Source organism: Melopsittacus undulatus, chromosome 4 (genome assembly GCF_012275295.1).
Source record: "Melopsittacus undulatus isolate bMelUnd1 chromosome 4, bMelUnd1.mat.Z, whole genome shotgun sequence".
Taxonomy (NCBI): Eukaryota; Metazoa; Chordata; class Aves; order Psittaciformes; family Psittaculidae; genus Melopsittacus; species Melopsittacus undulatus.
The window spans coordinates 34,516,588-34,542,538 of NC_047530.1; the positions used below are offsets into that span (position 1 = coordinate 34,516,588).

Here is a 25,951-nt window from a genome sequence, read left to right on the forward strand (position 1 = left end):
GGTAAACAAATGGGTTGCCCAAAGTCCTGCTACTGCAGTTATGTAGAGATTATTATTATCTGGAGACTGTTGCAGTGATGTTGAGAACTCTATCCACAGCTTCAATGAGAAATGTTGCAGCAATGCTCCTGACAATCACCTAGGAGGTGCAGGTGGCTCTGAACTGCACAGCAGAGGAGGCTGACACAGCTTGCAGCTATGTGAGAGCTTAGTCCTCTCCACTGTCTGATGAAAGATTAGGCTCAACAAACTAAATACTGACTAAATTTAATCATTAGACTAAATGTGAATGCCTGTACACTCTCTCTATGCCTCTTGTCCTTATATTCATTTGTAAAATAAAAACTTCAGAGTTGATTATGTCTCCTAGCTGTCCTGTAAAATTGTATGGCTGCTTGTACATGGATACTATTCTTACCAGCAAGAACTGAAATTGGGATCTTCTGTGTCCAGAAAAGAGGCATTTAATATCAGACCAGAAAAAGTAATAACCTTTTCTCTGTGGGTACCAAGATAAATTTATCAAAGCCAGGCTAGACTAGTTGTCTACTATGTCAACATACTGGTATTTCTCTGATGTTAGAATAGATATCAGGTAGACAGGTTCTGGATGTGGGTAGGTTCACCTACCAAAACTGCCTCATTCTGTTCAAACACAAATCTTCTGGTCTCTTTTGCCTGTGAACATAGAAGAGTTGGTCACAGTAGAACATGAACGGAAGCAAGGAAAGACTGGGGAGCGGTATCTGGGATGCTAGACTCTATCTCTAGCCACTGTACAGATCCTAGAAGTTATAGACAGAATTCTCAGTGCTTGGGAAAAGGAAATAAAAAAGTTTGAAATGTGGGCCAAACAGGAACAGCATGGGGCAATTGGAACAGTGGACTAGTGATGGAAGAGACTTAGAAACAGCTGTCTCTATAAAATAACAGTTCCCACTAATCTGTACTACCACAAAGCAATGGCTTCTTATGGCCTTTTCACTTCCAGTATTCTTAAACTAACAAAAAGAATAATGTACAACACTTTGATCACCACCAGATTTTCTGTTGTAAGATTTTCTTCACTCAGAGACAATAAGAATCAACTCTTAACTTCCCTACAGTCTTTATTGTTAGGAAATAGAGTTTGGGTTTGTTTCACCTCTGTATTTGTAGCCATGGAAATTTTATACTAGGGAGCTTGTTAGTGCTTCAGATTACTTCAGATTATTTTCTTCAGAAAAAGCTGATGTGGTTTCAATGCCCTTGGGAAATATCTTCCTACATTTTCTTCTCCTCTGGCCCCACAAAATCTGCCCAGGTTTTACACTGGACCTCCTGCAGCTTCAGGTCTACTGATATCTGAAGCAAAAGATCTGCAACTATTGTCACCTGCAGCAAAATGTAAGAAGTTTTTTTCAGCACTAATATAATTAACAGTGTTCACAGTTCATGGATACTGTTTTATCCCTAACAGAACCATTTCAAGTATTGAAATTGACTTGTAGTCTGAAAGGCAGCTAAGCCCTTCCCTTTCAATCAGTATGCAGCTTGCCAATCTCCAAAAAGTACACTGGCAATAAATTCACACACAGACCCTACGAGCAGAAATTTGATCCCTCCATATACTGTTAGCACAGTAAGGTAACACAATGAGTAAGAAAGCATAACCTTTCTGTTTGCTCATAGTTACCTCTCTGCTAAAAACTGTAGAGTAGCATCAGGGTTGAACAGCTGCAGCAAAGTGTTACCTCACTGTCAGAGGTGCTCAGATAATGGTGCCGTGTTATGGGCAGAGCTGAAAGCCCGTAATGTTGTGCTGCTGCATAAAATGACTTCACAGTTTGTCCTTCAGTAATTGCATGGGTATAGTAATGCCACAGCTATTGCAGTCTTTTAAGGATCAAATCACCAGCACAAGAACAATACTCCAAAGATAAAAATATTCTTAAGACCTACTTAGAAAGGATTTTTAATTTTAGGCTCAAATCCCATCCCACTATGAAACAGAATCAAATATCCTTTTGGTGTTGTGATCAAAAAAGTGATACCAAAACAAAGTAATGCATTACCTTGACCAACTGATACCATTTCCCACAGAAAAATGAAGAGGAGTAAAATATTTTACTACACATCCCTCCTTTAGTTTATCATAACTGTAGTTCTATAGGTATCTATAGTCCTATAAGTATCTGTAAGTTCTTCTGTACTCCCAAAGCTCTAAGGAAACTGATGTTTCTGTCCCATTTCTGACCCTATCAGAAAAAGTGAAATCAGAAATGTTATATTAAAACATGCTCATGTTTGGCCCTTGAGTTTAAACATGATGCAGATCCACAGAGGTAAACCTGTGTCAAGTTAAAACTCACTCACTTGCATTCAAAGCAAAGTGACTGAGCCTCATTTTTCTCAGGCACAATGTTTTCAGACCATGGGAATTAAATCCAATGGGAAAACCTGATCCATTAGGTACACTGCATGCCTTGGAAGTGATCACCAAGACTGGCAACAACTTTGCCCACCTGAAGATATACTTGTCTCAAGAGCTCACATGTATTTCATTTACTTCACAACAAGAAAATATATATAGTACCTCTCATTTATCACATTTTCAGTTCTGAAAATTTCCCCTTAGTATTTGGCAGTGGATCTCTTAAGGACAAGGGCCTTAAGAGTTGACTCTTCACAAATGCTGAGCATTTAAAATCCTGTGAAAGTCAACGGGGACTGACTAGGCTTAGTGCCTCTGCAAATTAGAGCTAAAGTAGTAAAAAATATCTTAATAACTTCCTAATGGATTGCTGAAAACCATAGTTTCAGCAATCAAGACGACAGAAAGCTGGGCTCTTTTCCCCTGCTAATATATAATCAACAACATTTGAAAAATATAAGAGGTGCAAGGAAGAGGAACAGATTTGTCTTTTAATTCCATTCGAGTGCACTGGGCTAAAGGAGCTGCCTGGAAGGGCAAAGCATAAAAAAACCCTCTCTCAAAATAAGGAAGAAAATATATTTCCTTACAATGCATCAAAGCCCACCTGAAATGGAGAAGTACCTTTAACTTCTCTGCCTTCTGTAATAGGGAGGTGGCTGGTACCCATTCAGAGGAACACTTTCCCATAACCCACTCTCCACACTCACACTTTGCAATTTGGTAGGAAACACTCCAGCCCTTTGGCTCCCTAAACAAATCTCAGAGCCCAAGTTCCTTTGTCCTGCTTTTAAACACCATCCTTACCACAGCCACTCTTTATGTGGTTGTGAAACAGAGTGATTTCTCAAGTTTACCTTGACTCAGCTCAAGAAACATCAGACTGGGTTTATGGCAAAGCAAAACACCAGATCTTTCACACATCTAATGTAATTTTTTAGTTACAAAATGAACATCAGATGCAATTCTAATATTAGTTTAAAATGGAATGCATCTCTATTTGCTTAATTACTCCTACTCAGAATTCTTAAGACAGGTTCCAGCTGCTTCAGTTGAGATTTTGGCTTTAAAGTAACATCCTGCTTTCCAAGTGCTGCTCTCACTTTTTACAACCTCTGTGTTCACATACGGCTGCTACAATCCCTTACAATCAAGCCTGGGCTAATGTGCTATTAAGAATTTTACCTGAAATCAAGGCATTTCAGTATTAAACCACTGAAATCCCTTTCTGAATTCATGTCTAACTAGTCAGGAGTGATTAAATATCAGCTATGCAAATATCACTGATGTTTTTTTCCATCAGCTATGGTACACTCCACACTGAAAAAGTTATTTGCTTCATACAGAGTATCTGATATGGTAGCCCAGCACTACCATCAAGAACCTGTTTGCATTCAAGCCCTTTTCCACAGAGTTTTGTCAATGAACACAATCTTTCTCTTTACTGCTTTCCACAAAGCACCCTGAACATCCCCCTCCAACCCTGTCACAGGTGGAAAACCAGTAACACAACAAACAAAAAATTATCATATTGCTTCGGAGATCTGAGCACATGAACTGAAAATAAACCAGTAAATCTCTAGCTGCACCACGAGATGGTGCTCAGGCCCTTTTGTAACACGCACATGGAGTATCGCCGGAGTCAGGGAAGTTTGCTTGAACTGAATACTGACACAGCCTAAGCACAGGCAGTTGTGCTCTAAACGACTCCCTCTCTGCAGCCCTACTGGATACAGCATACCCTGTAGAACACCACTGTGCTGCTGGAGGAGTCACACAGCCAATGAGAAACTGCAAAAAATACCACTAATCTTCCAAGCTGGAAGCTTGATATCTAACACACTGGCAAAAGCCTGGAAGTTTGGAAAACCTCTTCAGTCATTCAGAAAAATCAGATCCATAAAAACTATGCTAAAGGAAAAAATAAAGTCCTGCATTTTCATACAGTTTTCACACTGCTCCATCTGCTCTGTTACCTTTTAGTATGCTTGAAATAAATCAAAGTGTGATCAGAGAGAGAACTACTATAAACTTTGATTACAATGAGAACTGGTCAATTTTATTGGCACTGCTTTTAATGGCGATGATTATTTAGTAAGCAAGGTTCCCTTAATCTAAAGTTATCCTAAGCAGCAAAATATAATAAATTGGAAGCAACAAACTTTCACTCTTTCTAGTGTAACAGAACATGGAACTAAATGAGGCTAATTTTCTGCCCATCACAAAGGAGGCAGTGATACTACCCACAGTTGTGGCATCAATACTTTGAGAATTCTAGGGCTATGATCAATATTTTCATGAAATAAAGAGAGGCTGTAACAGAATAAGCTATGGTAAGAATGTAATTGGGGCAAATGCAATTACTGTTACACTGCAATGGTAACTACCACCATGTGATTTGACCAACTGTGTACTAACCTCCAAAAATCTCAGCGGTCATCTACAAATATGCTTCTTTCCTTCCTTTTTTGTATTAAAGTTGAGTCAGGGTTGTTACATGAAATTTTATGCCATCTTCCACAATAGAACTGGCTACATTTTAGTAGAAATGGGCATTTAATCTGTATCAGCCACTAAAATCTCCAGGGTTCATTCACTATCCTGCTAAGCAAACTCACCTTATAAGCCTACAAGATAAAACCCCACCTCTCACACTTCTATAGCTCTTTCAAGGGGCTTCTTTGCAATTAGAGCATTTTTATATTATTTCAGAAAGAATTATGAAATTCTAGCAATATTTGTGCCTGCCATTTGTCCACAGAATGTGCAAACACATTCATTCAGACTGGACTCTGTGCCATCATAAACTCTGCAAGAGGCACACATCTTCTACTGTACATGCCAACTGGAATGGAGGGAACACAATCACATTTATAACTCCTCACAATGCTGCAAAAGGACTTGGGGTTCAAGACAATGAAATATCAAATGGATGACAACTTTTTCCAATTCAGCTAAGAAAGGTTTGTGGGTTTGCATGCAGCAGAACAATTTGGCGAATACTGTCCCTCCTCTCAAAGCTAAGAGTTAAACTCCAAGAATTTTCAAGGCCAGGTTGGATGAAGCCTTGGTGATATGGTTTAGTGTGAGGTGTCCCTGCCTATGGCAGGGGGGTTGGAACTAGATGATCTTAAGGTCCTTTCCAACCCTAACTATTTTATGATTCTATAAATTCAAGAAAAGCACCATGCTAGACTGCAACTTCGTTTAAACATTTCAATGCTGTAAGAACACTTTTCACCAGGCAGTTCCAAAGAAGCTAACAGCTTGGTGAAGGTGGCAACAGCTTTCAACATGAAAAATGCTGATGCTAGTCAAAAGCAAAACCAGCTACATTTCTCTTTGTCTACCAGTTCAAACCAGTGGCCTGGATATTTTAAATAAGATTCCTCTACTAAAAGGGAAACAGAAAACACACTCAAACTATGTCAGCTTGCTGTCTTAATCCACAATTAAATCTTTACCTGAAACTTCATTAAAATGTAATTAGAATAACACCACACGTGTTTAAGGCTTGCTGGTGATTTTCTGCTTCAAATTCATGAGCAAACAAAAACAGTAAGATATCCTTGGAGGATTAAAATTATGTGGTGATTTGACCTTCAACTCATGGTCAGGCCTGGATACTGTGAAATCCACCAAGAAGGAAAAGCTATTTTTCCATAATGAAGTGTGCGCATATGAGTGTTTAATATAGCAACCACTGATGTGACACAAAAAGATGTTTAATTGAGAAAATTACTTGAGAACTTCTCTCAGGCTTTCTAACTTTTCATATTCAGAATGAAAATGTTCAGCATATTGCATTTTCTACTAGCTACAAAATGGTTTGTGATGATAAAAAAAATAAAATCTTTACCACTGATCAAACATGTCTTGGCCTCTTGGCCAGGTTCCTTGTGGAATCAACTTTTCCCATGCATTTTATTCCCTTTGCACAAGAGAAACAAGAGGTCAACAACTGTTTCCTTGTCCCTGAAACCTCGAGAATCAGCTTTTCTTGCGATGAGTGTAAGTTAAGCAATCAGAAAAGAAGGCATCATTGCTGAAAGGTTTGTTAAGGGCAAGTTTCCAGAGAAGTAGCAGCAATGCAAGCTTGCTATATGAATCACACATCAGTGTGCACCACGTCAACCAAGCAAGACTCTCTGGAAGAAGGGTTCTTGTTCTGACTCACTCTGTCCCTACACAAACAGTAAATGTTTCTAAGGTGCTTCTTTCGGAGGCAGACCACAAACCTGCAGTTCACCTTTCCCCAGCTCGTTTCAGAAAGGCCAAGTGTTCAAGCACAGAAGCACCAAAGAGTGTTTTTAAATGGAACTTCAATCTTCCTCTTCGAGCGTCTGTGTGCAATTGCAGTTCTTTGCTCTCCCAGAGAATTAATTTATGAGCAGTGCCTTTTGCCAGCTTTGCAGTGCAAACTACAGGCAATGTGACAGGGCACGGTGGCAGAAGGACAGCAGCGGTCACTGCTAAACTAAATGGGTGGTGTGAAGACTGTTAAATGTGAGGAAAAAAAGCTCACAGCTGTGGAGAGGCAACTTCTCTCTGTCATTATCAACCCTCTCACTATTCATTTCCAGAAACAGCATCCACTATTTAAGTCCTAATGCAGTCATTGTTTGATTTTAAGACAGTCAACAGCCTGATGTATCTTAATGCTGGAAACAACACATTTAGTGCTGCTACACAGCTCCCTGATACTACCACTCACACAGCAAATTTCCTCAAACTCAGTGCGGTGTGTAGAAAAAGAAACATTTAAAAGATGAAAAAAGAAATGACCAAATGCCTGGGCACCACAGACGACACTGTTTTAGCTCACCTTTGGCTGTCTATTTAACTGTAGGGCAGCAAAAGCATTGCCTTTTTAAGCCCTGTAGCCTGATGCCCACAAACTTTAAAGACTATAGTTACTTCCTGAGTATACCAGGTCTAGGAGGGAAGTAATTTTCCTCATAGCAGCCTTCATGGTGCTATGCTTTGTATTTTTAAGCAAAATAGTGATGCTAATACAGAGGTTGGGGGAGAGTGAGTGAGCAGCTGTGTGGTGCGTAGCCACCTACAAGAGTTAACACAGTACACTGAGGAAAGTGCAAGTGATGACAGCTGATCTGAAAGGAACACAAATCAATTTATACAAAGAAAGTGGCCAAACTAAGAACCAGAAATGTACAAGTTTTTCTATCAAAGCCTTTTTTTTTTTTTGTAAGACCCTGCAAACACTTCAACACAAAAGGAAGTAAGATACCCTCTTTTACCCAGACATGAAAAAGGAAGCCTGTATTCTAACAACAATGGATAAGAGAAACACATTTCTGAGCATCAACTAGCTAATTTAATGTATCATTAAAACAAAACTGAGCATCACATGGCTTCAAAAGTTATTCTACCCACAAACTTGTTCTTGGGTTTACCCACAGCATCTTTCTCCTTGGCAAAACATCCCCCACCTTTTCATATTTCATGATCTTTGTTATAGCGTCCAGAATCCCAGTATTTAATCAGAATTTCTAACATTAAATAATGGGTATCTAGCTCAGTGACTGACAGGGTGATTGATACAGTTGTTTTGACTCTGCCTCCTTCACAACTGTTCTCATTTTAGTTATAATTCCATGGAAGGGGTCAGTGGCTAAAGGAATTGAAAATTGTATATATAAGAACATAGAGCACAAGGACAACCTTTCAAAAAGTGGCAAGAAGTCAAGAAAAGCTGCTGGGGTTGGAACAACAGCCAGTAAACTGGCATGGCTGTTTTCCAAAAGTGGGTCATTGATTCCTGACAGATGATTGCTGAGTTTCCAAGGTTTTCTTTCCTGTTAGGTCTCACCACAATAATCCAGGTAAAAACAATGCAGATTGCATTCTGCCAAGCTGTGCTCTCAACAGCTCCATCTCTTCAAACTGATGACCTTAGAAGACCTGGTGAAGTCTCTCCCAGAGCACTAGAAATGAAAAGTCAGACTACAGACTTTCAAAGGATGTGACAGTAGTAGCTAGAAGACGAAGGTTAACTGCTGCTAAGAGCTAGGGCTAGCTGAAGTCTGATGAACATGGACTTGCATTTGTAGCCCACATTTACGGCCCCTAAAATATTCCAGGATGCAGGGACCTTGTGATATCACAAACCACATTTTAGAAGCGCAGAACTTAATTATCCACAATAAAACTTTAATCTTTGTGGCACTGTCTGGGTGAGGAGGATTAAAGACATTGTGGAAAGCTTGTGCTTCTTACACCCAGTGTTCTGCACCCAATAATGCAAATCACTAGAGCCTTTCTACCTGTCACTAGCAGTCTATCAAGTATCTGCTGAGCCTGAAGGTTCACTGATTTGGCCTTAATTCTACTGATAAGGTAGCACCCAACATAGTAAGCAGTGCTTGTGCTGATTAGCATTTCCTCTTTCTTTTTAACTATTCAAAGTCTCATTAAAGATGCTCTTTCTGGGTTGTTCTCAGGCAAAATTAGTCACATATAAAATACTCACTTCCTCCTAGATCCTAGAGCACGAATTTCCAGTTTTGTGCCACTTTTCTTTGAATAAAAGAACAAAGTGGATGGTCTGGCAACTAATTATGGAACCTAATCTACAGAAGACATGTTGTCTAGAGCAGCAAAGCAGAATAGCTCCTCATATGTGCTTCACCTTTTGTCTCTTGCTAGATGGAAGATGTCCACGGGGAACCCAGATCCAAACGGTCTTGTCCTCTGCACTGCAACTGGTAACTGTGTGGATTTAGTGGCCCCTTATCAAAGCAAGCTCAGAAGCATGTCAGGGTAATAAGCAACCTTGGAGTTGAGAGCTTAAGTCAAGAGGTTTTTCACACTGGGGACTTGGAGTGGACTTGAATCAAGCAAGTCTGAGACAGAATAACTCATTTTGTAGTAGCTACCATAGGGAAAAGGAATTTGTTGAGTTATGTGATAAAGCTCATCTGCACACCCACAAAGGAGCTCAGGAGCCCAAATACTATCTTCTTGGGTTACAGTGGCAGGTGGGCACAGATCAAGGACTCCTGAAAAATGAACACCCTGCCTGAGCCTCTCCCAGGACTGTCCAGCAGAGCCACCTGTCCCAGTGTACAAGCATAAAACTCATCACTAAGTCATCTGGAACATCTCCTGAGATCACCTTTTGGTCTAATGGAGTTGTTGTCTACAGTGGGACACACATGATGCAGAGGAAAAGGAGCTTGGGATCAGACAGACTTATTATGGGATGTTTAGGGAAGAAACCAAAGGCAGAAAAATTGAGGAGTTAAGGTGATTTTGGGAGGAACAAAATCTTATTTTCTGGGAAAAGAGGGGCGAGGGGATATAAAGGTCTGGTCATTTCTAAATAGCCAGTTAGTATGCTTACCTGGCTGTTCCCTGTGCCTTATCAGCACAGTCAGTCCTGTCTTCTTACTAAATTAATTTTTAACTCTTTCCTGGGTGAGGGTTCTCTATTCTGTGTGCATGAGGATGTATGATGGTATAAGTGCAGCAACTGGAGTTGACCATGGTGTGAGAGGGCCCAAATGCTTGTGCTGCCAGAAACTGGAGTGAGCATGAGTCTGTGAGCAAGCATGTGATCACTAGCAAAGTGCCTGTCAGGAATACGTCTTCAACCTTATACTGGCTGAACCTGGAAACATGGAGTGGCAGTAGCCTTACTGCTCTCCAGCTCTTGGTTGCAACATAGTATGTTCTCCTCTAATAGTTCTTTACCATTGAACTGGGAGGACTGCTGTTCCATCACCTGACAGAAGGAAAAGTCTTCCAAAGACAGGCTTGCTCCCTTCCCTTCTTCTGCACTGCAGTGCAGCAGCATGAGGCCAGACCAGCACCCTGAGTCTGAGACTGCTCAAAGGGGAGACTGCTCTCAGTGAAGCTGTACCGATTCTACACACACCAGCTTTGCTTTCACAACTACAGTAGGACATACTAATGACTCGTCACTTTTCAGGCTGCACAAGCATTCATTTCTTCCTGATTATGTTTAAATAGAATTGGAAGATAACTAGAGTCACAAATATGACATGTATGTTTAATCATACCTCTTCATTTTCCAAATAATGTCTTCATGTTAGAGTACTATTAAGCCTTTATTAAAATGACAGCAACATCACTAGGAATCAGATAAGTGCATTTGGTTTTATAACATTTTTATTAGTTAGCACGACTTCCTATTTCCATATGATAATATGGAAAAAAGGAAAACTTTAAACCTCCCCCAGAGAGTTACACATCATAGGTTTGTATTTTATGTTCTTACAGTGGCACTTCCTAAAATAAAACATTAAAGTTGCATTGCATTAAGGCACTAAATACAGTAAGTATGGCAACTGAGAAGGGAGAACTACCAATCTAGTATTCTAGATCTCTTCTATCGCCAAAGACCAGTTCAAAGCTCACTGGCTCTGAAATAACATGTGAACAGTGAGGTCTCATAGAGATACAGGATTAACTAGTAGTGATTTGGCTGTGATTTTTCATCCTCTTCCATCTGTGCTTTTAGCAACAAGTACAAGAAGAGTATCAGGATTTGCTGAGGCTACACAAGTAACATGAAAATAGGTAATGGCTTGTCTGGCAAGCATTAGTGAGAAGAAAAAGCCTCATTATGAAGTGACAAGCAATATGACAGAAGCATTCACTGTCCCAAAGATAGCTACTTTTGGAAGATCAAACTTCCCATAAAAGTAGTGTCAAACTATGTGACTCTGAGTATTGACACACCACGTAAGTTTGGGAGAAAGACCAAGAACCAGGCCATGAAAAATAATACAAGTGGTATCCTAGAAAGAACATAAAGTGCAGACACCTCCAAAACCTTGTAAACCTATAGCACACACAGCCCTGTCCTCTACACTTAATATTGGATTCTGAAAATGATCCTCATCTAGACTGATATGAAATGGGGGTAACTGAAAGGGAATAAGGAAATCAAGGACTAGTTCTGAAAAAAAAGCCTGAAGAAAAATCAAAGCTATTTGATTATGACACAAACTATAAAACTATCACACAATTCTGACTTTTTTTTTAAGGTGAACTGTGTTTTTCAAGAAACAGTTTACAGGAGATGGACCAAAGAGCTACTCTTCTTTAGGAAATCTTATTTAAAAAAGCATTTAAAAATACAAGTAGGCAAAATTCTAAGGGTATTCAGACTATACTTATTTTTCAAATAAATCCAGCCAAAAAATATTGTGCTATCCATTATATCAGCATTATGTTGAGGAATCATTCAATGCACCTTCACATTTTGGGATCCTGATCTTGGTTGTGCTGATTTCACATTCAAATGAAAGAGAATTACTACCCAGTTACATATGTCTAGGCAAAAGCACTGCTGTATTCCTCTAAGTTCAAACTCTGCCAGTGCACAGAAACATCAGTTTAGGTATATTCAAGAGGGAAAGGAAAGGGTAAGCATTGAAATAAATACCATTCTAGGAAATTATGTCAGTCTTCCATTTCAGAACTGTGAGGTATTACAGTGATGAGACACAGAGAGAACATAAGAAGAAACGAAGTGATGGAAAACAGTATTTCACATCAGATATATGACAATACAAAGATATGCAATCAAAATCCCCTCAATTCTTTTTAAAAAGTTAGGAGCAAGTATATTGAAAATTAAATGCTTACCCAGGACAATAAACTCTTCTCAAACAGCATGAGCTCCAGTGCTTGCTCTGATAAGCTCTTTAACCTATACACACATTCCACAAGATGCCAAAAGTACAGCTCTGTTTACCTTTAAAACCATGCACCATGTTCCTCTTATTCAGTCAGCAATGGTGACAGCTTGACCTGAAACTCTTCAATTGATCTGGAATCCCATTTGCCAAGTTAGTTTAAAACACTTCTGCTCATTCCAACAGACCCTGGCAGACCCATCTGTATGTGGATAACTCCCTCTGTACAAGTAAATGTCAGTGTGTCTGCAAGAATGGTTACAGTGATACTTGGTCTGCTACTGCTTAACTGCATTTTATTCATGCAAGAGTACACAGTTTTTTATTAATCAGTTTCCAACAGGTTCCCTTCTAGAATGCAGAACAGATGACATGAGTCATTGCAACAGGCAGCAACAGAACAGGGTGTTGGAGTAGGGCTGCTCATTTTCAGTAAAGTATCATAAAAAATAAATAAGGAAAATCCAAAGCGATTTAAATAAATAAATGGAAACCTTCAAAGGAAGACTGTATTTAAAAATGTAACATGCTCAACTATTGAAAACTCATGGAAGCAAAATGATTCAAGACGTTTTGATGCTTATGGGGAAACTAACAAAAGCACTGGATTCAGACTGCCTTGCCAGTGCTCTGATTATAGGATTCTTTTCCCTCTTTCTATTTTTTTGAATGCTTCTCCCAATTACATCTAGATTTTTATTTGCATGAAAACCAGACCATTGCTCCTTGCTGCCAAAGCTGATTTCTCACTTGAAGATAGTCTTCCACGGCTAAGCCATTAACAGCCAGCTGTCATCAAAAGTTGAAGATGATGACAGTGACATCAGACTGTTGTTCAGTACCAGAAGAACTGATATGGATGCTCAGCTGGCACACATCAACAACACCTATGGTGCAAGTATTTATATAGAGTTTTGCGTGGCTAAGCAGCAAGAGTATATGAACTCTCAGGAAGCAAAAGAACCTGGTTATATGCAAATGTTCTCAGTGCTGCCAAGTAAAAACTGTCAATCTCAGCTAGCAGTGATTCAAAACACTATTTCCTATTACCTACTCTATCTTGAAATACTTGTTAAAACTTTGAAGAGCAAAAGGAATTCAACAAGAGCTGTTGAACTTTGAGTCATATGGGATTAATCCCACACAGCCCTGCAACAGGGCTGAAGACAGCTGCAGCTCTGAATGTTGTGAACTCATGATCAAATTCCTACAGTGGTATCAGGGCTCAGAGCTGAAATAATCACACATCAGCCAATGCTTTGGCTTGTCCCTGGCTACATGCTCTCATGGACCACTTCCCAAGACCAAGAAACTAATTGCTTTCACTTCCCTGCAATGCAGGATATCAATCAGCTGGCAGTGACTAGGAAGGAAAACTGATCTATTATCTGCTTATGTGTGTGGTGGTTGGTTTTTTTTTTTTTTTGTTGTTTTTTCCTATTTGCAGCCACAGAGAATCCTTTAAATTTTTGCAGACACGGTACATATGGAAACCCTCCCAAACAGCTGCTGTCTAACACTACAAACCTACTCTTAGTCCAAAACTATGGCAAAGCTGTGAAGAAACTGCTTTACAACAGGATTTTCTCAGTGTTGCTGCAATTGGCACTGCTACTTAAAAGTTCTATGTTTGCTTATGGGCTGTAACACACTTCTTTCCACCTTCCTGCTAGCTTAGACGGGGCTCTCTGGTGCACAAAAAGACCATGGGAAACACATGGACCATATTTGCCTTTTAATCCCTTATAGCATTTCCAAAGTGATGTTTAGCCTTCCATAAATCTTTCCATATAAAATCTAACACAGAGGATCTGCCAGTTCAGAATTTTTTTTTCATGTAAGGTAAGTCTCTAAAAGCACACTTGAGAGCTAGACAGCTCCATTCTTTGGGAAGTGCTTTTCACTTTGAAATCAGCATCAACTTCTATCAGCAATCTGAAGTAGAACAGAAAAGATTTTGTTTGCTCAATCAGTCTAAAATTGTATATGATCTTTTACTATTATTTTCCACAGATATTTTATAAACCTTCTTCCCTTCCTTTTACAGATTGAAAGGGATTTTCAGTGAACCAGATTCAGGTAGAATTTATTATAGAAACCTAAGAGTGGTAAATGCTATGAAGGGCCTCACATAACTCTGATAATATAATCAAAATGTAAGATCTAATTTTCCATTCTTCTATACCCCAATGAAAATGTTTTTTTAATAAATATCAGGTTAAGTTGTCACCATTCTGAAATAAAGTGAGAGTTTAAGTAGGTTTTGGTTTTTTAAGTACACATGACTTTTTTTGTAATGGAGAAGTGCATACAGTACCTGTTGTTATTCTTATGTAGTTCTTTAAAAGTTTTCATAAAGACAACAGGTTACCAGTGAAATATAATATCAGCTCATCATGCTCCTCAGGTGCTCTTCTGCAAAGCTATGAAATAACAATTCATCTCCTTGGAGAAACCTAACGTGAAATTTTCACATACGATCACCACAAGGTCTTCCCTCCTCCCACCCAGCTTCATATCCCATCCAGCCCTTCCATTTCAGAAGATGCATTTTTTTAAAGAAAAGAAAAGAAAAAAAGAAAATAATAAAAAAACCAAACAGTTTCTAAAAACAGCAAATAAAATAAAGTTATTTTAATATATATAGAAAGATAACAAAATGAAACTTGAGGGGAAACTTACTGGCGTTACAGTTTATCCTGATACAGTCTAGATGGGGAAAAATAAATGAAAGATGAAATTGCATCCTTCAAGGTAACAGCTGCAGACATCCAAAAACAATCAGTCCACCCTTCCGGGGACAGACACACGCAAAGAGATGTGGCCATTTTATACTTATATACAGTCTGTACAAGTTCAGGAGTGGGTGTATATGTACAGTATATTCTACACAAATATTTATTACATAGATATATATATATATACATATATATACACATATGTATAGGGAGATATACCAGTATACATATATATCCACATGTTGACAGAGAAAGCTATTTTTCTTTTATAGAAACCTCTGCATCAAAGAGTATCTTCTATTCCAGACCGTGATGTGAATTACAATAGAAAAATTGGTAATTAAGGCACAAAAAATCTCCTTCAAAACCAAGTAATACTCCAGTGTCATTTTGCTTTTTAAAGACCTTTAGCAATTTCTCTAAGAAGCTTGAAGCTCAAAGTCAACCTTTACACTTGGTTTCTTTTGAATTAATTCATATTGTTATTGCATAAATATACCATCTGTCCAACACAGAATACCTGTAAAATCAACCTATGAGATTTGTTGGTGCAATATTTAACCCTTTCCAGTTCTCCCAAAGACAGACCCACTTGTCATTCCCCCCAGCCCAGAACACTTTTCAGTATGTGCACAGGCACATTTATGCTGTCCATTCAGGTGAGGAAAGGGTTAATATATTGCCCAGTTGTGTCCTATCATAAAATGGCCACTTGCAAACAGCTAACCGCACGAACGCCCAGCCCAGATTTCAGCTAGTTCTGGAGGTTGGGAATAGGTTTTATTTTTGTTTGGCAGGAGGAATGAGGATTTCTTTAAAAGGTCCCCAGACCTGCCAGCTCCTCAGAGCCCGATCTCATCTTGCTGTCTGAACGCTAAGATTGAATGGGATGAACGTTCAGGGAGAAGACGAAATGGACAGTGAAGTGGCAGATCTCGGAGCCTTTGCTGGCCCCACTTTGTTCAGAGCTTAAAGGCAAGGGAGGGACAAAGAGGGGTACATGGAAAGAAAGAGTTATGCCTAATAAATGGAAACTGAGGAATCTGCACAAAGAAAACAAGTAGAAGAGCCTGAGTTAGAGGGCTTCTGAGCATTGCTTCTCTCACTAACACACTAATGCTCAGCATATCTCAGGATATGACCCATAAGAGGATCTTTTGTTTATAAATGCCTACTTACAGCCTTGTGAACATGGTGTCAAGACATGGGCAAGAGTTACCTTATCAGTGCTATTACATATCTTGGTTCATGCTGACCTCTCAGAAAATCAAGACCAGGAATAGTAGCACCATGCTACTAGACATGCTTCTGGACAACTAAAGGTGTGACCAGCAGGGATGGTCATATTTATTACAGAGATATGGCCCAACAAGAGAGATTATAAAGAACGGCAGAGAAATAAAATGTAGTTTGCTGCTTAACTTTACCAATTTTATGCTTATTGAGACAGATGTAGAAAAATTACTTCAGCAGCTGAAACTAAATGCAGTTCTTAAAAAATGAGAGAGGGGAAAGTATAGGAGTCTATCAATAAAAAGCCGTGATGAGCAGGGACACACCAATCAGGAGCTGCATAGCCAGAGAGAGTCTGTTTTCAGCAGAACTTCTCTTGAGAAAATCTGGGTTTGGTTTTGTGCGATTAGGTTTGTCATGTGTCGTCAACCGCAACAGAAAAGTGGGAGCAAACAGTCCTGGAGCAATTGCTATGATCACCATACAGTGGTGGCTATATCCCTTACAGGAGTTGGGTAGGGTAAGGGGAGCTCTGAAATACATGCTGGGGAACTTCCCACTATGACCTGATGGAGAGTGAGAACAAGAGCAAGAGAGACCCCCAAGCCTCACTGCAAGCGAGTGAGATCAAGAGAGTTGTCACAGCTGGAACAACATGGGAATTTCTTACTGGCTAAACAGTGAGTGTGCTGGAAAGGGAAACATGGCTGGTCCTCAGCAACATTCATCAGTTAGAAACTAAAACCAGTATTGTGTTATTGATGTGTGCAGAGGAGTTATGCATTTCTAATTTCTTTTGTAGCAATACCAATATAGCCACATGTCCCAGGGCTCACCCTTAGGCCGAGCCACTGGCTGCTCCAGGGGAAAGGATCAATGTTTCAAACTGAAAACCAGCGTAGCCCTTATGCTGGCTGCTAGATGTTTATTTCAAAGGACAACGAGAGACCAGGCCACTGAGCAGGTTGCCTTGACAACTACTACAGTGTTATGAGATCTCCAGATTCTGTGAGCATGAAAGCTCTGCAATGTCATGCAATGGGGTGCTAGGCAGAAACACTCAAGTGCACTCCAAAAGAACCAGCTCCCGAACCAGACTTAGTCCAGTTGGGTCAGTGGAGATCCTGCATGGCAGCTAAGGCATGCAAGTGCATCTGCCTGTGCTGCTATACCAGCACTACTACGTTTTGCACAGTACCTTCAAGAACAAGCATAGGGGGGGTTTACTCATTTCCTTAATTCTGAGCCTTACCCAAAGCAACTAAAACCAATTTCCAATCATTAATACATGAAGCTGTTTTCTCCCTCTTACATTGGTTTTCAGAAACGAAGATTTTTTTCCTCTAAACAACTCTACAAATCTATACAACTCTACAAATCTAAAGCAGAGGATGCTTTCCCTGGCAGTTAGGTGCAGGTTTAGCCTGGTCTTTGTGCTCAAAACAGCAGCAGTTTGGGAATTCAGGAATACTTTAAAAAAAGCTGCTTGGACTTCCTGCTGCACAGTACCAGGGCAATAAGACTTCTGGCAATCATCATCAGGAGCTCTCAGCTGTGTTATCAGCTTCTAATGTAATCCAGAAGCTGCTTCCTAAGTGCTCAGATATGTTTTCCAGAGCATATCACCTGGAAAATGTGCCAAAGACCCTCCCCTTGCAAAAGGTTAAATAGGCACACTGCAATTAGCTGACATAAGGGATTCCTTGTTTGAACAGGAATATCTTTATTAGCAGACAGAAGACTGAGAATTAGGCCCGTGTTTCTTACCATCTGCATCTTTGTGTTGTCTGAAAACAGCAATATCTATTTGACATTGCTAAGACCCCAGGCTGTTTTAATCTTGAATCAGGAAAGCAAGTTACCTTTGCTGAATGAGGACAGTGGTTGCTCTTTTAGATGAGCATCCCCATGTGATTATGGAAGAGCATCCTAAGGCAAGACTAAGACAAGAAAGATAATCAAGGCCTAACTGTTTCTAAGCTCACTTCCAGTTATTTTCTATTGGGAAACCAGATGAGGTCCTGTGCACACTCTTACCCCGTGTTATAGTGTGGCTCCTTGCCTCTCTCTAACTTGCACATGGTCAGACTGTGCACTCGCCTGTAACTGGCAGCTGACAAATATTTTTGCACGTTTATGAGAAAAATAAAAATCAAGGGCCTTTGTATTTACAGATTATAGAAAAGAAATTTTTAACAAGAAAGAGCATGAATGGCCAGATACTTGCAGGTCTGAGTGTATGATTTGCACAAAAGGAAATCTGGCATAGAAGTTCACATACATTTAAAAGAGAATAATAGAAAATATGCCTGCTCTGTTTGTATGTAGGACTGACAAAAGAAACTGCATTTTGGAGAGACAAAGATGTCTTTCACACCCTTGAGGAAGTATTTTTGAAAAAGATAGGTGAGAGGAATGATTACACTTCCTTACCAGAGAACTGACTCAATTCAACAGGAGGCAGGCAGTATTTATTCTAATCATCAGTGATCTGAAGATAAGCCAGGCAAGGGAGAAAAAATTCTGAACTATTTATTCTTTAATACAAGTCAGTGACACTATAGCCTTTCCACTCACGAATGGGAGGAAAAATGTGAAGGTGGATCTCCCTGTCAGACCAGCCATTTCTTTCCCTTTTTGCACATCTTCTCAGCATCAGAAATTATTCCCAAGCATGTTCCAAGCCATGATTTAATTTCCCTCTCTCTCTCCTTCCCCTCTGGACCCATTTCTTCAGAGTGCTGCTCAACAGAAGTGAGATTTGTATCACATTTGCACTTCTAATCTTCACACAACAAACACTCAAACTACTGTGAGACGTGCTGTGAACATGCAGAGTGCAGTGCCTTGGGCACTCACACAGGAAAGGTCTGGAACAATTTCCTTGCTCCTCTTCCTTAGAGAATTATTTATCACTGCTCTTCCTTTCCCTCCCACCTTCTACAGCAAGCACCCAGCTGCCCATGCCCACCCTGCCTGCTGTATGATGTTTCTAACCCCTGTTTGGTTTGGACACTGAGGGCTGAGGAGGTGAGTGGGATATGCCAGCCCCTGCAGGCTGCTCTATGCGCTCTGTTCTCAGGGCTGTTTGCTGTGCGGGCCGCAGGCTTCAGGCCTTTGAAGGGTTGAATACCATCTTTTGATTTACGATGGCTGATGGGGTATGGGAAAGCTTTACAACTGAAATACACACAAGAGTTTAAAAAAAGAAAAAAGAAAAAAAAGAAAATAAAAAAGTAAAAAACAACATAGGAAAGACCTTAATAACCACACAAATGATAATAAGTAATCAAATGGAAGAGATCAAAGAGAAGAGACAGTTCTTAGTATTGAATGACTTGTAAGAAAAGTACAATGAAATAACTCACCACTCAAAACAGTCTTTGTTTATACATATCTGTCAAGGGTTAGACATTCAGGGGGATGCTGACATGTAGCTAGTCAGCACCAAGCATACTCAGGTCTTCAGAGGTGGTGCTGATGACTGTTTCTCACTGGTAAGGGGATTTTGGCAGCATCAGATAACTAAGTATTGGTTCTTGTTTGTGATATTCTGGCTATGAACAGTCTCCTTGAAGAATTAGATGTGACTTACAATAAACAACTGAAAATAAATGGCTCTGGTAAGGGTCATTCCTCCTCAAATTCTGTTTCTTCTTCCTTTTTGATAAAAGGAAAGTCCCGTTTCAAGAGACATATCTGACAGTTTTATAAATCTGAAGAGAGGAAAGGTGAAGCACAGTCCAGCTTCCAACAGTCTAAACTACCCTTCTTTTGAGTTGGGCATAGAAGGAGAGTGCTGACAGGTTTTCACTGATGCAGCCTGTCATCACTTTTGGGGGAGTATTCAACCTCACAAAAGTTTCCAGCTGGAAAGCTGGCAAACCTGGCACACAACTTGCTTCAGTCCCTGCAAAAATAGCCTTCAGTTAACACAGGGTTTGGTTTACAGATTTTGTCCCTGTGTTAAACCATCAATGATACTCTTCCCAAGCACTTGTAGACCATAAGTCTACAAAAAAAAATAATTCTGTAGCCATGTCTTTTAGATGCCAGGCAGTAAGAGTTAACATTCCACCTCAAGGTTAGGTGATGATGTAACAGATATCAGTGAGCATTAAAAGTGACCAGTGCCAATCTTGAACTTTCAAAGCCAAAAAGACACACAACTGCTGTTTTTACAGACAAGCTAAGTCCAGAGGACAATTTCTGGACAACATATTGCCCAGGTAAGGATGAGGAACCCTAAAATCACCACTCAAGCTCATCTATGGTGCAACAAGACTTTGCACTGACTTAGAATCCCTTCTTCGTTATATTCCAGGATTCACTTTTCACTGAAAAGTAAAAGAAAGCTTCAACTTGTACTTACATTTTTTAGAAAGGCTATTTGTCACCCAGGCAAGAAAACAGATTGTGGCTAATCTAAGAGCACATTTACTCCCAATTTTTTTCGTATTGTTGTCATTGTTGAAGGTGTTTCTAATTGTCTTTTTCATTATTTTCTAGGAAAGTGTAACTCTAAGGAGACAGAACACAACCCTTTGGGTTGGTGATGGGGTGTGCACTTTTACTATTGTCTTTAGTTTAATAAAAACACAAATCAAAAAAACACGCACTTTTTTAGCAGATGCTGAACCAAACAGCAGTTAGAAAACGGGAATAATTAGAAAATTAGTAAGATAGACCAAGTTGTATCAAACTCTGCCAAATTATGTAAAGGGCATGGGATGCACAAGACTTCTGCTTGACACCGTAACTATTTTGCTTCCCTTCCATGTTTGGCTTTGACTGTTTTGAGTGATGATCGATGAATGAGGGATGTAACTGATCAAAAGATGGACCAAGCAGCATGTTTCACACAGAGCTCACCAGTCCCAGACCAAGAAAGGAAACTTAAAAACTTACATACTTAAAAAACAACACTGTTAATAACGAAGAACTGACAGCAAATCTTCATGCAGCAATGCAGAAGAGACTTTCTCTCCACAAGAGAATATATTATGAAGATCTCAGCAGTTATATTAGAAATCAATCCAATCAAACCAACAAAAATTAAACAGAATTATAAAAGAACATTAATGACAAGCCCAAAATAATAGTGAAGGGGCAGTGGAAGGTCTTTATACGATACCTAAATTGACCATAAGTTTGACACGGCCGCCATCCAGCTCCAAGCGCAGAGTGTCAGCAGAGTCTCGTGAGGTGGTTGCCATCAACAGCCCATAAGCACGCTGGGACATGAAACGGAAGGACACATCTTCTGCTTCTGTATGCATGACCATAGGCATGATGATCTTCATATACATGCTGCCATCATAGCTCAAGATAGAGGCCTCTGTAAGGAATCAGCAAACATGCGAAAAATGAAAGGAAGTTACACCTCTGCAATCTTCACTCCTGAAACTCCATTAGGCAACCCTATGTGACAAGTATGAGCAGCAAACAAAGCTACTGTGTTCACCATAACTGGAGGTAGCAGTACCCATGGAGACACAATCCCTGAGGACAAGTGTGTTAGCATAGGGCCCTTTTGTGATAATGAGCTGGCAAAGCCTCTGTTTTTCACATCTTCCAAAATATCAATCTCTTCTATTAGTCCAGCCTTCCCTAGCACTAGCTGTAATGACTGTTTAAAATAATGTCTACAACACTTCTACTAGCACATTTAGTCTTGCCTTTGAAGGCTTAGAGTTCCTATTTCTGGTACTTTTGAGAGCTGTTGCTTATTTAGAGAGGAATTCCATTCCATTACTAGCACTTCAAAGAACAAACAACAACTGTATGAAGCAAGTTTCCTAATAGATCTTTTCTACATCAGGTTTCTGCTGTTTGGTGATTTTATATTTTTCTCCTCCTTACTAGCAACTACTATTAGGAGAGCACTCTTGACACAACTGATGGCATTGCAACACAAATAAAGAAAAGAACAAACCAAATTCCACTGCAAGTTTAAGTGTCATTCAAACACAGGAAAAATCAGGAGATGGAGGCACAATGAAAGCCAAGAGGTGGAAAATAAAAATAACAATAAAAAAAGCAAGAAAAGAAATAAAGAAATTGTATTTTTCTATCATCTCCGAGGATGTCAAAGAAAATGGTAAGTTCAGCTGTGGAAAGGAGCTGTAGTACTTAACATTCTCTATTTGTTCAGGGTCTTGCCTGCAGAAACTGATATTGTCCTCTAAGGGAGTAGAACTGAAGTCTTGTGATAGAACTGCAGCAACCACTACAGCATGATAATCATTGTTTTAGTGCAGGAATATACTCCAAAACATTTTTATTCACAGATTCACAAATCTACATAAATATATTAACGCATGAACAAGAACATCCCTTCTCCCCACAGCCTAAATGTTAGACACTAGAGTAGGTAGATGGATGGGAAACTGAGGAACAGCCATATGTCCATGCTGGAAAGGACTCATGGCTGGCTCCACAATGACCAGTAAAAGAACTGTATGTGTATGTGTATGTGTATGTAACTGTATGTGTAATAAATATGCAAATGAGGGGATAGATAAGGATACAAGTATCAGGCTGATAAAGTGTCAGAGGACATCTATATGGTTACAAAACGTTTGGTGGGGATCACTGTAGTTGTGCTAGTGCAGCAACCCCCTGTGCTAATAGTTGGTATGTAGTACCTCTCTGGTCATGGGACATACAAACTTATTAAGAATAAAACTTTTCTGGAAGTGCTATTGAAGTAACATGGCTGTGAACAGCATCCCTGTTTTCTTAGCTGCACTCCTCACACACCTCCATGGTCTGTACACATAAAGCTCTCTACATGCAACACCCACTCAGCCATACATACACCTTCTGGGTACCAGCTGTCAGTGCTGCCCTGGGGACTCACATCTTCACTTAGAGAGAAGGAAAGAAAGCTTCTTTTTCAAGGTGGGGGAATTGTTTCTTCTTTTCAAAGTGCAATTCTCTTTCCCCTCACGTCTGCACCTCCTACTTGTCACCCACAGCTGCAAGCTGGAACTAAATGTACTGTATATTATACCTACACTCAAAGGCAATGTGTGTGTACACACAAACCCTCCTTGCTCTCTTTCCACCATCTCTCTCTGTGGATTGTATTAGAAAATGCAGTCAAGCATGAAATGGCTCTTTTGATGCCTTGAGCTCAGATGTGCCTTGCATGAAACAGTTGCTTGCCCTAGCACCTGAAAAAGGGGGTCAGAAGATCAGGACTACAAGTGGGAGCAGCTGACACAAGTGCTCTGCTCTGCTTCTTCCTTCTCCATAGCACCATACATTAGGTTCTTTGGAAACAGAAAGTTTGGAATGTTTTTCTGCAGACACTAGAAGACAAGAAACCAGAAGTGTTGCAACGATGTGCCTCTTCCCTTCAAAAAGAATTCATGTCCTTCATCTCCTGGTCCCACTGCCAGAAAATTTCTGTCCTTAGACAAGAAATCCCAACCGTTATTATTACACTTATGTAATAATGACCTGAAGAACATCCAGAATTGCTGAAGATAAAAGTCTAGACAGTGTTTAAACTGACATTCCACAGTAGCCTAAATCAGATATTACTGTCCCTTCTCTGAACAGTCTGTTACAAACAGGGGGTGATGAATACTTGCAACAATTAAGCAAATAAAATTTAATAGCCTGGAACAGTTGAAACAGCCTTTGCATAACCATAGAAGAGGAAAAGTTTCTGTTCTTATGTGCGCTCTATCCTGACCTGAGCTTGGCGCAGCTCAGACCACTTATGCACTTGACATCTTTTTAAAACAAAGAGATTTCATTCTCACTTTGCAAGCCTTCACCATCTGGAGTATCTGGGAGCTTTTTCAGTACATCTTGCAAAACAGACCATTCCTTGCAGCTACAACAGCACTCCTTCAGAGGAGAGTATTGCCTAGTAGCAGTCATATAAATAAAATCTATCTCCTTGTCCAGACAGTCAGTGCCTAAAACTCAAGGAACGCATGGTAACAGCTCAGCAACACAAACATCAAATCTGCTCAGGCCTGAACATAACATGGTAACAACTAGGTGACCTCATCCTCTTAGGTACCTGTGCTGGTGACTTCTGCCCAAATACAGGCATCCATTTGGTTGTTATCAGCCATCTGCAGCAATAGGACTATAATCCTTTTGTTCGGCACCATAAATACAGGCAGCAGGATAGCTACCCAAGGTTAAAATACATGCACACTGCTTCCACCCTTCTACTTTTAGGTTAGATATTATGCTTGGATGTCTCAGACATGCATAGCAGCAATGAGTGAAACCATGTTTCAAAGACAGACAGATCTGCACAGACGAAAAGAACCAGAGGGCATTTATTTGTGATCCCAAAGCCAGAAGCTCCATTGCCATTAGCCTGGAGTTGGGAAGAGGAAGAAACCAGGTGCTGATTCAAAACCGCCCTGACACAAAGCCAAAGAACTATGAAAATCAATATGTTATTAGGAGCAATTAGCTTCCAAGTCTTGTGCTCTGAGACCCTGCCAGCTTTAATTTTACACTTAGCATCCAAAAGAGCAATTCACTGCTGCTTCCCCACAGGGCTCTGCATAAATCTCCTGGGGAGACAGCAACAGGCATACTCTTAGAATACAGAGAGAAAAATATTCGAGACCTCTTCATGCTCTTCCTCTTGCTTCCTAGACCTCTCTCTTGTATTAATCTCCATTCTTTGCCCCTTTCCTTTCTTCTCTTATTTTTTTTTTCTGTAGTCTCCTGTTCTTCCCTGTGGTCTCTTTCCCCTGCCTCCTAGACTACAATGTAGCTTACTTCCTGAAATTTCCAGAAAGATGACAATATAAAAAGTAGGAAAAAATATCCACCCTTCATAAAAAGTTTAGCTGAAGTCACCACCAGCAACAGTACAGGGAATGAAACATGCTCTAGCTGCATTTGTAAGAGTCAGCTATGGCTACCTGCTCCCACTGAGCAGGGCTTCCAGACACAAGTGCCACCAACTGGAAAGGCAGAAGACACCTGGAAGGAGCAAGCATGGAAAACATGTTCAAAACCACCAAGGAATACGGACCAAATGCTTCTATGGAAATATTTCTTGCCAGAATCCAAATATCTTTAAATAAAAAGTGCCAAAGCTTTGTATCCACAAACCAGAAAAAACTTTCCTGTAGGCATTACACACCACACCTCTTTCCCTTCCATAGTCATTAGCAGACACATGGCTACAAATAAATATGGACTTAATTTTCTGAAAACCAAAATTATTCTTAAAAAAACAACCAAAAAAAAAAAGGGGGGGGGGGGGGTGGAGAAGAAAAAAACACCCAACCAAAACTGAAAAAAGAGCCTAAGAAAAAAATAAAAATCCTCATTCCTGTCCAAGTGGATTCCATACAGATGAGTTTCAACAACACAAGTCTCTCAAGTGATTTGGGGAGCCCAAATATAATCACTCAGACTGGAATCTGACCAAGACTCGGGACATAATGCTCCTTTTATTGGTGGCGGAAAGGCTGTGGGAACTTTGAGTGCACTCAAGTGGTTACGACCTTGCACATCAACCTGGCAGGCCAGGAGCTGGGAGCTGTGGGGCTCCCCATGCCAGGCCCATCCAACACCCCCAAGGACGCGAGCACAACAGAGCTGCGGATGGTGGCCAGGTCCAACCAAGAGCCCAGGAAACATGGTGATGAGGCAAGTCCAGGGTCAGGCCAGGGCTGAGATGTGGACAGGGTGGGGGAGCCCTGGGGACTGGGCAGGCCTGTCATGCCCTAAGGACGGTGGGGATATGAAGCCACTGGTACGATGCTCTGGCATTGCTCCTTGCTGAAGAAAAGTCCATATTTATTTTATGTGCTTTTTCTGCTAATTGAATCTTCCCTGGATGTCTCCCATCCAGGTGCCACCTTACTTAGCCTGCCAAGTAG

General features: G+C 40.2%; 1 protein-coding gene across 6 annotated transcripts in view; it reads right to left on the reverse strand.

Annotated features, from left to right (window-relative positions):
- The window catches only part of NRXN3 (neurexin 3), a 962,180-nt gene that overhangs the window by 644,403 nt on the left and 291,826 nt on the right, over positions 1 to 25,951 (reverse strand). For all 6 annotated transcript variants that reach the window (XM_031048774.2, XM_031048773.2, XM_031048775.2 and 3 more), the window contains 2 exons: positions 21,208 to 21,411; positions 14,785 to 14,811 (listed from right to left, as the gene is read on the reverse strand). In XM_031048774.2, the coding sequence (XP_030904634.1) occupies positions 14,785 to 14,811; positions 21,208 to 21,411 (231 nt within the window). The remainder of the gene's footprint in view (positions 1 to 14,784; positions 14,812 to 21,207; positions 21,412 to 25,951) is intronic.